This window comes from Danio rerio, chromosome 7, assembly GCF_052040795.2.
Source record: "Danio rerio strain M-AB ecotype USA chromosome 7, GRCz13ab, whole genome shotgun sequence".
Taxonomy (NCBI): domain Eukaryota; kingdom Metazoa; phylum Chordata; class Actinopteri; order Cypriniformes; family Danionidae; genus Danio; species Danio rerio.
In genome coordinates, this window is record NC_141027.1 from 1,764,288 (window position 1) to 1,778,591 (window position 14,304).

Here is a 14,304-nt window from a genome sequence, read left to right on the forward strand (position 1 = left end):
AGCCGCTGCGTAAAAACGTGCTGGATAAGTTGGCAGTTCATTCCCCTGTGGCGACCCCAGATTAATAAAGGTACTAAGCCGAAAAGAAAATGAATGAATGAAGTGACATAAAACTAAACTATTTAATTAATCCAGTGAAACAAGTTGTTTCGAACTTTTTTGGAGACATGGAATCTGCATACACATTTAGTTAGTTGAAGAAAGAATCAATCAAATTGAACACACATACCCAAATGTTTTGGTTTGATGTTAAATGTCTGATATTAACACTTACGAAATTAAGAATTCAGTTTTCTTGTAATGATATTTTTGCTGTACAATAATAATAATAATAATAATTATAATAATAATGATGATAACAATAATAATATTATTAATAATTATTATTATTATTATCATTATTATTATAATTATTGTTATCATGATAAGTGTATGGATATTACTATAACTTTATAAATTAGTCACATTTTTTCTCCAGCAAATTAATTTAGCATTTGGCAACGAGATCCAATGAGACTGGACATGGTACAGTTATATTGAAACTTAAAAATACAGTTGAAGTGAGAATTATTTTCTCTTTCTCATGATGACAGTAAATAATATTAGTCTAGATGTTCTTCAAGACACTTCTATACAGCTTAAAGTGACATTTAAAGGCTAGGGTAATTAAGGGTAACTAGGCAGGTTAGGGTAATTAATGATGAAATTGACTGAAAGACAATTGTAATTAATAAATAGTTTTCAAGCTTTTTTTTATCATGCAAGAAAGAACATTACACAGATATGAACCAGGAGACAAAGAGGGTTGCATAAATAAAATACCAGCGAATTAAACAAGTTTAAATGATTTACACTGAGAAAGTGTTTTACATGCAATGTAATTGTTGATCTTTTAAAGAGTTCACATATCAATCAAAATCCTTTCTGAAAATAAACAAGTAAGGGTGTTTCTTTGTAAATTACATTTATGGATGTTAAATTTGGTCAAAAAAAGCAATAAATTAATAATAAATTTAGAATGAGAAGGATCTACATTCAGCGAGTAACCAAATAATACATTATTTGGGGAAATGCAGAAGTTTGGAAATAAGCATTTGTTAGTGAAACTGGAAAAGTCAACCCAAAACACTTTACAGTAAGTACACTAAATAAATGGTTTAGTGTTTTATCATATTGAGTACACAATGAGCGTTTAGGGGAAATATTGTTAATAAATTCAGCTAGTTTGGTATTTATTGGGTAGCAATTGAGTTTTAGAGCCCTCTCCATGAACGGATGTGACTTTTACGTCAGTGGAAATTCCCATTGATGCGTCTGAATGTGACCGAAGCCAAAATAAAGTCCGCCATTATGGAATTCACGCGTTTTTCTTTCATTTTCACGGCTATTATGTGATCTGAAGCGTCTCGACGTCGTGTAAGTCCATCCCTCGGGTGTTTTGTGTCAGCAGATATTATTAAAACGCGTTAATGAGCTCATACAGATTCCGCGTGCGCGCGCTTTACGTGCTTTACGTGCAAAAGATCGGCTCAAAGTTTCCCTTTAACTTTCATTTTATCAACAATCACCATGAGCTGAGCTGAATGTGGATAAACGAGTCTTCATGAATTCCTGCGAGACGAAAATATCCAAACAAACGCTGTATAGCCGAGCTGGACGAATCTGAAGTGAAGCCGAAGTGCTCTCTTTAGCTCCGGACTGAGTGTTTATATTGCAGATCGCGAGCGCTTCGTCAAAACAACAGTAAAGTTCAGGAGATTATGGTAAGAAGAACACAGCTTTACTGATGTTTTCTCATACTTAGCTGACACTATTCGCTTCATATTCATGTGTTATTTAAATATAACCAAGGTGGTTTAGAGAATCTGGTTCTTTTTAGTCAAATAGATGTTTTCGAGCATTTAAATAACACGGATTCAGCTGCTTTTAGATTGAGGCCTACTCTAATCTCGAAATTAATCATTCGATTAAAACAACTGGATCCTTGGTGTAATTTGGGTACTTATGATGAATATAGATTCTGTACACTACAGGTTTAAAGCATCATAACAAAATCAGTGTAATACAGTGTACAATAGTGTAATACAGGGTAAAGCAGTGTACAACAGTGTAATGCTGTACAACCGTGAAATACAATGTTCAATAGTGTACAACAGTGTAATAATGTGTACAACACAGTATAATACAATGTACAACAGTGTAATGCAGGGTAAAACAGTGTAATACTTTACAACAGTGTAATACAGGGTAAAACAGTGTAATACTTTACAACAGTGTAATACAGGGTAAAACAGTGTAATACTTTACAACAGTGTAATACAGGGTAAAACAGTGTAATACTTTACAACAGTGTAATGCAGAGTAAAACAGTGTAATACTGTATACAACAGCGTAATACAGGGTAAAAAAGTGTAATACTGTACAACAGTGTAATACAGGGTAAACAGTGTAATACTGTATACAACAGTGTAATACAGGGTAAAACAGTGTAATACTTTACAAGAGTGTAATGCAGGGTAAAACAGTGTAATACTGTATACAACAGTGTAATACAGGGTAAAACAGTGTAATACTTTACAAGAGTGTAATGCAGGGTAAAACAGTGTAATACTGTATACAACAGTGTAATACAGGGTAAAACAGTGTAATACTTTACAACAGTGTAATGCAGGGTAAAACAGTGTAATACTGTATACAACAGTGTAATACAGGGTAAAACAGTGTAATACTTTACAAGAGTGTAATGCAGGGTAAAACAGTGTAATACTGTATACAACAGTGTAATACAGGGTAAAACAGTGTAATACTTTACAACAGTGTAATGCAGGGTAAAACAGTGTAATACTGTATACAACAGTGTAATACAGGGTAAAACAGTGTAATACTTTACAACAGTGTAATGCAGGGTAAAACAGTGTAATACTGTATACAACAGTGTAATACAGGGTAAAACAGTGTAATACTTTACAAAAGTGTAATGCAGGGTAAAAAAGTGTAATACTGTACAACAGTGTAATACAGGGTAAACAGTGTAATACTGTATACAACAGTGTAATACAGGGTAAAACAGTGTAATACTGTACAACAGTGAAATACAATGTTCAGTAGTGTACAACAGTGTAATAATGTGTACAACACAGTATAATACAATGTACAACAGTGTAATGCAGTGTACAACAGTGTAATGCAGGGTAAAACAGTGTAATACAGTGTAAAACAGTGTAATGCTGTCTACTACAGTGTAATGCAGGGTAAAACAGTGTAATACAGTGTAAAACAGTGTAATGCTGTCTACAACAGTGTAATGCAGGGTAAAACGGTGTAATGCAGTGTACAAAAGTGTATTACAATGTGCAATAATGTAGTACAGGGTAAAACAGTGTAAAAATGTGTACAACAGTGTAATACAGTGTACAACAGAATAATACACTGTAATACCGTGTAATACAGGGTAAACAGTGTAATACTGTGTACAACAGTGTAATACAGGGTAAAACAGTGTAAAACATTGTAATTCTGTACAACTGTGAAATACAATGTTCAATAGTGTACAACAGTGTAATAATGTGTACAACACAGCATAATACAGTGTACAACAGTGTAATACAGTGTACAACAGTGTAATGCAGGGTAAAACAGTGTAATACAGTGTACAACAGTGTAATACAGGGTAAAACACTAATTCAGTGTACAACAGTGTATTACATTGTGCAATAGTGTAATACAGGGTGTTGGAATATCAAGCCAATTCCATGCGTGTTCAATAAGAAAAGGTCTGGAGAGGGTTTCTTCAATGCTAAAAATATTAGCAATTTATTAGATACAAATGAATAATTTGATGACAGAGCTCTGGGTTACGTTACCCCAATGCAAAACAAGAATTACATTCAAGAGGTTCGCAGCTCACATACATTTCCTGACTCCAGCATACATACACAACTGATATTAACAGGTGGAGTTTAATGAAATTCGTCATTTGTCAGTCATTGTTCAGTCCTCCATTGGCCGCACCTTAGACATACTTCCACTTTTTCTACGAATTCTCTGCACAACAAAAGCATACAACTTTCTGTGTTCAGTTTTAACACCTCTCTTCAGACAGGAAGTTTCTGCAGAGCTGAATTTAATTTTGGACCCGCATCTATCTACTTCTGCAAAAATGCTAGTTAGCATGCACAGCACTCACACACAACAGTAGAAGTTCAGTTAATATATGACCCTTACATGACCAATACAAATAATTGTTTGATTAAAAGAAAAAGAGACAAAAATAATAATAAAAAAGATTCCTATTTTCCAACAAGGGTAAAACAGTGTAATAATGTGTACAACAGTGTAATACGGCGTACAACAGAGTAATACAGGGTAAAACAGTGTAATACAGGGTAAAACTGTGCAATACAGGGTAAAACTGTGTACTAATGTGTACAACAGTGTAATACAGTGTACAACAGAGTAATACAGTGTACAACAGAGTAATACAGTGTACAACAGAGTAATACAGTGTACAACAGAGTAATACAGGGTAAAACTGTGTAATACAGGGTAAAACTGTGTAATACAGGGTAAAACAGTGTAATACTGTGTACAACAGAGTAATACAGGGTAAAACTGTGTAATACAGGGTAAAACTGTGTACTAATGTGTACAACAGTGTAATACAGTGTACAACAGAGTAATACAGTGTACAACAGAGTAATACAGTGTACAAAAGAGTAATACAGGGTAAAACTGTGTAATACAGGGTAAAACTGTGTAATACAGGGTAAAACAGTGTAGTACAGTGTACAACAGCGTAATTCAGTGTACAACAATGTAGTACAGGGTAAAACAGTGTAATACAGTGTACAACAGAGTTATACTGTGTACAACAGTGTAATACAGGGTAAAACAGTGTAATACAGGGTAAAACTGTGTACTAATGTGTACAACAGTGTAATACAGTGTACAACAGAGTAATACAGTGTACAACAGAGTAATACAGTGTACAACAGAGTAATACAGGGTAAAACTGTGTAATACAGGGTAAAACTGTGTAATACAGGGTAAAACAGTGTAATACTGTGTACAACAGAGTAATACAGGGTAAAACTGTGTAATACAGGGTAAAACTGTGTACTAATGTGTACAACAGTGTAATACAGTGTACAACAGAGTAATACAGTGTACAAAAGAGTAATACAGGGTAAAACTGTGTAATACAGGGTAAAACTGTGTAATACAGGGTAAAACAGTGTAATACTGTGTACAACAGAGTAATACAGGGTAAAACTGTGTAATACAGGGTAAAACTGTGTACTAATGTGTACAACAGTGTAATACAGTGTACAACAGAGTAATACAGTGTACAACAGAGTAATACAGTGTACAAAAGAGTAATACAGGGTAAAACTGTGTAATACAGGGTAAAACTGTGTAATACAGGGTAAAACAGTGTAGTACAGTGTACAACAGCATAATTCAGTGTACAACAATGTAGTACAGGGTAAAACAGTGTAATACAGTGTACAACAGAGTTATACTGTGTACAACAGTGTAATACAGGGTAAAACAGTGTAATACAGGGTAAAACAGTGTAATACTGTGTAATACAGAGTTATACTGTGTACAACAGTGTAATACAGGGTAAAACAGTGTAATACAGGTTAAAACAGTGTAATACAGGTTAAAACAGTGTAATACAGGGTAAAACAGTGTAATACAGTGTACAACAGAGTTATACTGTGTACAACAGTGTAATACAGGTTAAAACAGAGTAATACAGGGTAAAACAGTGTAATACAGGGTAAAACAGTGTAATACAGGGTAAAACAGTGTAATACAGTTTTCTCGCATATATAAAATGTTTTTTTTTATCAGAGATAATAACTATCACACTTTGTTCCCATGATTGCCTGAAGACAGCCACTAATCTTATCAATTGTAACAGTTGCTTCTGTGTGCAGAAAATCTTGCCTTAACTAATATGTATGTACCTACACTGAAATGAATCACTTGTCACGATGTACTCATTGTGTAAATACCTATTTTTACATTGTACTCATGCTAGATTTAAAATGGCATGTAATTACAGTGCTATTTATTTTCTGTGATTACATCTTTAGTTATGGTTGACCATCCCTAACACTTTACCCAGCACTAAACAATAGTGTGAGACTGATAGCGGCAGCCAGAAGAGAGAGAAAACTGTCAGATTTGCTGTCCTGCACACCATACACACTGCATTACACACACCCCACACACATTCACTTTCAGTAGTTTTATGAAAGATGATCATATTCTGTCGAGCACTGCTCTGTTTGTGACAATAAACACTTTAGCGTCTGACCGGTGTTTGTGTTTTACAGCGAGCTCACCATGTCTCTCTCAGTGGATGAATGTGGACCTCAGGAGCAGGTGGAGGATGAGTTCACCTGCGCAGGTGTGTTGCGGGAGGCCATTCGGGCGCTTCAGCCCACCGTGGAGCGAGTGTTTGGGGTGAAGCTGAGCATCGGAGCAGAAGAAAGTCCTTCACAGGGTGGACAGATCTGGCTGCAGCTGCGCGGCGCACGTACACAGGTCACTGCAGCAAAGGTCAGGCACTTTCACTTGCTCGCTGTTAACCTTTGATGAGCTTCTGTTTAACTTCATTTTGACAGTGTTCTCCATAATGCTTAAAGTGAAACATCAACAGTTCACTCGAAACTGAAAGTTCAACCATCATCATCTATTAAGAAGAGGGCGGGGCACTTTATTTTAATTTCACCACACCTGTTTGACTGCTTTTGCCCAGCGCTGTCCATGTTAGACCCCGTTTACACTAGTGCGTTTGAGTTTTAAAACGATCAAAAACGATCTGCGTCCACACTAGCGATTCACCCAGCGTTTCTGATCATATTTCCGTCCACACTACGCCACCAAAAACCTATATCACGTGAATAAGGGTGTCACGATTTCGATTTTTAATCGAAATCGATCGAAATTTATGCTCAATTTCGATTATCGAATCTAAAAATAGAATCGTCGATGCTGCCACGCCCCCATGTCACGTCAGCTTGGCTTGCCAAGCGGGAAAAAAACAGGCTTGTTGAAGTGCTTGTTAAACTGCAGAAGCAGGAGACCCGTCGACAGAGCTTAAACCCTCTCCTCTTTCAATGAAGTCGCCGGTGTGGAAGCATTTTGGATTTCCAGTTAGTTATGTTGACAACGTTCGTGTTGTCGACAAAAAAAAAAACACAGTTTGCAAGTTTTGCTATGTGCGTATTACGGTTGGGATGATAGACGATGGGCGGATCGCAATCCTCCGCCCCGCATCCGTTGCAAATACGCTCGCGAAAAATACACACTCAGGCCGTGTTTACACTGTCCTTGTTTTTAAATGGCATTTTAGAACGACAACGATCCACATTCACACTGGCGTGTAGCATTTCTCAGCAGCCCTCCTTCCTCTCTACCACTGAAAACGCACATCACGTGACCACACACACACAGGCAGGCACACACAGAGACGCACACACATTGTCATGCGCTCGAGACAGCGGGTCAAGGCAGTCAGCGGGTCAGTAGACTGCTTCAATCTTTCACTCACTTGTACTTAGTCATTTTAGCGAACACCTCAGACACTGTTGGCTGGTTCCTGTTGGTTGTGCGTCTTTTTTACCGACGCCATTATAACGACACAGATCACTGCCTATTCACGAGTCCCGCAGAAAAAGTGATTGACAGGTGGTAATTATGTGTGTATCTTGCCTTTATTCATTTACTGTATGATTTGTTTATGGGTAAAACAAAGACCATGCAGGTCAGGTAGTTTAAACGGTAGACTACAAATAATTAATTCGTTATTAATTAATTAATTATTCATAATCGAAAATCAAATTGAATCGTGACTTTAGAATCGAAAATGTAATCGAATCAAGGATTTGGTGGATCGTGACATCCTTACACGTGACCATTCGCGCACTCTGGGCATGCGTGTTCGAGTATAAACAGGAAGCATGTGTCTCGCTTGGCGTTTGGTTATTGTTAGTCAACAAACGCCGGTTAAACAATGAACACAATGGCAAAGAAAGCAAGAGAGGTGTTTTTGTGGACAGACGAAGAGGTCGAGTTGTTGCTAAACGTAACAAATGAATAACTGCACAACAGCGCCTAAAACAGACAATAGTGCACATAATGCTCCCATTTCTGTCCATGTTGTGGTGACAGTGAAGGCTGGTCGGCTGTCTTCCGGTAGCGGTAAAGCCATGTGTTATAGTCATGTGATAGGGGCTTGACGAATAAGGGAAGGATACGCAATGACACAAAAGCCCCAATCAGGTAGCGAATCTCAGCAGCCCCGCCTCCGTGTTCAGATGTCTGCGTTTTCCCACTGAAAAAAGTGTTGGATGCAGAACTGTTGCAAACAATTTATTTGTGTTGAATTTAAACAAAAAAAATAAATTTAATAAGGTTCAACTTAATTTGTTTGTTTAAATTCAACACGAATAAATTGTTTAAAACCACTTAATAAAAAAATTTTAGTAAATCCAAGTAATCACCTCTGAATATTTTTTTCAGTGCACACTAAGACGGAGCAGCAGCATTTCAGAATGAAAACGGCCTCTACAGCGTTTCCTGAACGCTCCGTTTTCGGCACTCGAGAACTAGTGTGAACGGATGGCGTAACCGTAGCAAACCTCATGCGTCTTCAAACTAAGACGCATTAGTGTAAACAGGGCCTTAGTGTTGCTGTGTTTTATTTATATAGATGAACTGTTGATTGTGTACTCCCTTGTATATTTCGCACCTCTCAGCTGTTCGTGAAAGGCGTGGTCAATCAGGAAGCTCAGAAAGAGATGCAGTTCCCTGAAGTTCTTCATTGTATCTTCTGCGGCGCCAAAGGCTTGTTTATGGATTGCCTGATTAAACACACCTCTGCTCATATGGTGGTGAGTAAACACATGCTTTCTGGAGATCACCTAGGCCAGGGGTGTCCAAACTCGCTCCAACACACCTGCCTAGAAGTTTCTAGTACATCTAGTAAGAGCTTGATTAGCTTGCTCAGGTGTGTTTGATTAGGGTTGGAGCTAAATCCTCCAGGACACCAGCCCTCTAGGACCGAGTTTGGACATCCCTGACTTAAGCTAATGCATTCATTTTTGGTCATTTTTGGTTTATTCTGTGTTAAAAAGTTATCAATACTATGGACAGCTTTTCTAACAAGATGCAAATGCACTTATTTTGCATTTAGGAGTTTTAAAATGTAATTGTTTTTAAAAAGATTTGATGAATATTCAAAAAAACATTCAAGGTGTTTTGTATTTTGATGTAGGATGTTACACCCACATGACTCTATTATGTTCGTCTTGTTTACTGTTGGTTGCTAGGTTACCAATACTATAGATGGTCACTCTTAAAACGTGCATTTGGGAGTTTTTGAATGTTATTATACACTCAGCGGCCACTTTATTAGGTACACCTTACTAGTACCGGGTTGGACCAATTTCGCCTTCAGATCTGCCTTAATCCTTGGTGTCAGAGATTCAGCAAGCTACTGGAAATATTCCTCAGAGATTTTGCTCCATATTGTCATGATAGCATCACACAGTTGCTGCAGATTTGTCGGCTGCACATCCATGATGCCAATCTCCCGTTCCACCACATCCCAAAGCTGCTCTATTGGATTGAGCTCTGGTGACTGTGGAGGCCATTTGAGTACAGTGAACTCATCGTCATGTTCAAGAAACCAGTCTGAGATGATTGAGCTTCATGACATGCTGCGTTATCCTGCTGGAAGTAGCCATCAGAAGATGGAGACACTGTGCTCATAAAGGGATGGACATGGTCAGCAGCAATACTCAGGTAGGCTGTGGCGTTGATGCTCAAGGGGTACTAATGGACCCAAAGAAAACCTCCCCCACACCATTACACCACCACCACCAGCCTGAACCGCTGATACAAGGCAGGATGGATCCATGCTTTCATGTTGTTGAGGCCAAATTGTGAGCCGACCATCTGAATGTGTCAGCAGAAATGGAGACTCATCAGAGCAGCAACGTTTCTCCAATCTTCTATTGTCCAGTTGTGGTGAGTCTGTGTGAATTGTTGCCTCAGTTTCCTGTTCTTAGCTGACAGGAGCGGCACCCGGTGTGCTCTTCTGCTGCTGTAGCCCATCCGCCTCAAGGTTGGACGTGTTGTGTGTTCAGAGATGCTCTTCTGCAGAGCTCGGTTGTAGCGAGTGCTTATTTGAGTTACTGTTGCCTTTCTATCAGCTGGAACCAGTCTGGCCATTCTCCTCTGACCTCTGGCCTCATCAACAAGGCATTTGCGCCCACAGAACTGCCGCTCACTGGATATTTCCTCTTTGTCGGATCATTCTCTGTAAACCCTAGAGATGGTTGTGCAGTGGGTTGGGGGGTGGTAGATGTATCAGAGACTTCACAGAGGCATGAAAAACCAAAAAAAGTAGGGGGGGGGGCAGAGCAGAGGTGTGCCTGTTCTATCCTATGCACTGGGCACCGGCTACCATCGGAATAGTCGCCGAACCGGCGGTGTTATAGGTTATACCAAACACCTGAGGACCAGGGGAAGGGGGTTAAATTTCAGGAGTTTTCAGGGAGAAATAACAAAGTGGGAGATGCATCTGAAATACGGGAGACTCCCGGGAGTGTTGGCAGATATGACACTATGGCCAGTTTAGTTCATCAGTTCCCCTATAGCGCATGTGTTTGGACTGTGGGGGAAACCGAAGCACCCGGAGGAAACCCACGCCAACACAGGGAGAACATGCAAACTCCACACAGAAACACCAACTGACCCAGCCGGGACTCCAACCAGCGACCTTCTTGCTGTAAGGCGACAGTGCTTACCCACTGTGCCATTGTGCAACCCTTTTTCTACTTTGACGTAGCAGACAGTACACTCTTCAGCACAAAACACACTCTTACAGCCAAGTTAGATTGCCTCAGGAGAGAAAATGAGGGTGTGACATCATCGATAAAAAATGTACTTTCTGTTTCAGGCTTCACAGATTGTGTTTTATACACGGCTGCTTCCTGAAAAATCTTTATGTACAAAAAATGATCAGAGATATGTCACTGCTTAAAATCAGCTTTTAAATAAATACATAAACTTTTTTCTTGCTCTCCTGAAAAAAAAGTTACTGTTAAAATTACAAATTAAATTAACAAAAAGCTAAAATGTCAAATAATGGCTGAAAAAAATCTGTATAAAATGCGAGACCAAGAAAATGCATTAAACATTAGTTTCAAATGTATGCAAAGACCAAAAAAAAAAAAGCAAGATAAAGTTTTTAAAAAGCGAAATAAACACTACATGAAAGATTATCTTTCGTATATATAGAAAGAAAAAAGAATAAAAAATGAATAAAATGCAAGATAAAAAAAAACTAAATACAGTTGAAGTCAGAATTATTAGCCCCCCTGAATTATTCGCCCCCCTGTTTATTTTTTCCCCAATTTATCTTTAACAGAGCAGATTTCTTCAACACATTTCTAATCATAATAGTGTTAATAACTCATCTCTAATAACTGATTTATTTTCTCTTTGTCATGATGACAGCACATAATATTAGACTAGATATTCTTCAAGACACTTCTATACAGCTTAAAGTGACATTTAAAGGCTTCACTATGGTAATTAGGGTAACTAGGCAGGTTAGGGTAATTAGGCAAGTTATTGTATAATTAGGGACCGAGCACCGAAACGGTGCGTAGGCCCTATTGGAATTGCTCCGTTTATTAGGGACCGAGCACCGAAACGGTGCGTAGGCCCTATTGGAATTGCTCCGTTTATTATTATTATTATTATTATTATTATTATTAGGGACCGAGCACCGAAACGGTGCGTAGGCCCTATTGGAATTGCTCCGTTTTTTATTATTATTATTATTATTATTATTATTATTCCGCCCCCTATCGGGGCAATTTTGAGGGTCTAAACATGCCCGAAAACTCATGAACATTTGCACACACACCAAACCCGGTGTAAATAGCAGGTTGATATGGGTCTCGGAAGTGGGCGTGGCAAAATGACTCGACAGCGCCACCTAGAAAAATTAAACGGACGAGCCCCCGATCCACGAATCACACACATGCACGAAAATTGGCACACACCTTAAACACGCCAAAACATACGAAAAAGTCTCTTGGAGCCATATCTCAAACCAAACAGGAAGTCGGATATTTTTAACTTCCTGCGGCAAAAAAGTGGCATTTTTGCAATTTCCAGGCGTTGTACTTTAACGAACTCCTCCTAGGGATTTTATCCGATCGACACCAAAATTGGGTTTTGTCATCTAAAGGCCTTGGCGATGTTAAATTGCGAAGCTTTAGAGTTTTCGTCGATGGGCGTGTCCGTGGCGGCCTCGCAAACTTTGACGATTCGCCACAAAACAGGAAGTCGGTATAACTCAGGCATGCATTATCCGATCTGCCTCAAAATGCACACATTTGATAAGAGTCCTGACCTGAACACGTTTACATGCCGATATCTAGATACAGATATAGCGCCACCTGCTGGCCACAGGAAATGACATGTTTTACAGTGTAACAAACTCCTCCCACAAATTTTTTCGTATCAGCACCAAATTTGGGTTGTGTTATCTGAAAGCTTAAGTGATGATATATTGTGAAGATCTAGAGTTTTGGCAAAGGGGCGTGTCCGTGGCGGCATGACAAACCTCAACGCTTCGCCATGGAACAAGAAGACCTTATAACTCAACCACACAATGTCTGATCTGCCTGAAACTTCACATGATTGATAAAGGTCCTCTCCTGAACACATCCCCATAACAATAATGAAGTGGGTGTGGCTATATGACTCGACAGCGCCACCTAGAAAAATTAAACGGACGAGCCCCTGATCTACGAATCACGCACATGCACGAAAATTGGCACACACCTCAAACACGCCAAAACATACGAAAAAGTCTCTTGGAGCCATATCTCAAACCCAACAGGAAGTCGACTATTTTTAACTTCCTGAGGCGAATAAGTGGCATTTTTGCCATTTCCAGGCGTTGTATTTTAACGAACTCCTCCTAGGGATTTTATCCGAACGACACCGAAATTGGGCTTTGTCATCTAAAGGCCTTGGCGATGTTAAATTGCAAAGATTAAGAGTTTTTGTCGATGGGCGTGTCTGTGGCGGCCTCACAAACTTTGACAATTCGCCACAAAACAGGAAGTCGTTATAACTCAGGCATGCTTTATCCGATCTACCTCAAAATTCACACGTTTGATAAGAGTCCTGACCTGAACACTTTAACATGCCGATATCCAGGAAAAGTTATAGCGCCACCTGCTGGCCGTAGGAAATTACATGTTTTACACTGTCACGAACTTCTCTCACAAATTTTATAGTATCAGCCCCAAATTTGGGTGGTGTCATCTAAAAGCTCTAGCGATGATATATTGTGAAAATCTAGAGTTTTCGCAAAAAGGCGTGTCTGTTGTGGCATGACAAACCTCATCGCTTCGCCATGGAACAGGAAGTCCTTATAACTCAACCACACAATGTCTGATCTGCCTGAAACTCCACATGGTTGATAAAAGTCCTCTCCTGAACACATATACATGCCAATATTAGTCAGTCATAGCGCCACCTAGTGACGGAGGGAATTTTGGCTTATAACTCAACCACACAATGTCCGATCAGCGTGAAACTTAACATAGTGGATAAAAGTCCTCTCCTGAACACATCCACATAACAATATTGAGTCTGGCATAGCGCCACCTGCTGGCAGAAGGTAGTTTTGCTAACAACTCAGCCCCACAATGTCTAATCTGCCTGAAACTTCACATGATTGCTTAAAATCCTCTTCTGAAGACATCAACATACCAACATTAAGACAGTCAAAGCGCCACCTGCTGGCAACAGGAAGTTTGGCTTATAACTCAGCCAAACAACGTCCGACCTGCCTGAAAATTCACATGGTTGATGAGATTCCTCTCCTGAAGACATCTACATACCAATCTAGAGTCACAGTCATAGCGCCACCTGCTGACAGGAGGAAGTTTGGCATAAATCTGTGATTTTCTCGGCTTCTTTATATATATCGGCTTAAAATATTATTGTTCGCTGTTCTCTATCATCCTGAGGCCACCGGGCGGCGGTGAGCCCGGGTGCGAGGTCCCTATCATCGCTGCTTGCAGCTTTAATTATTATTATTATTATTATTCTCCTCCGGAATGAATCGCGGTTTTGAGGGGCTAAACATGCCCGAAAACTCACGCAACTTTGCACACGCCTCAGAAGTGGCGAAAATTTACGTTTATTATGGGCTTCGGAAGTGGGCGTGGCAAAATGACTCGACAGCGCCAC

General features: G+C 39.3%; 1 protein-coding gene across 2 annotated transcripts in view; it reads left to right on the forward strand.

Moving 5' to 3' along the window:
* The first annotated feature begins 1,279 nt into the window (after positions 1-1,279).
* Positions 1,280-14,304, forward strand: part of khnyn (KH and NYN domain containing) — a 36,812-nt gene continuing 23,787 nt past the window's right edge. For both annotated transcript variants that reach the window (XM_087260264.1, XM_087260265.1), the window contains exons 1-3: positions 1,280-1,763; positions 6,348-6,573; positions 8,775-8,909. In XM_087260264.1, coding sequence (XP_087116390.1) covers positions 6,358-6,573; positions 8,775-8,909 — 351 coding nt within the window. In that variant the 5' untranslated portion in view covers positions 1,280-1,763; positions 6,348-6,357. The remainder of the gene's footprint in view (positions 1,764-6,347; positions 6,574-8,774; positions 8,910-14,304) is intronic.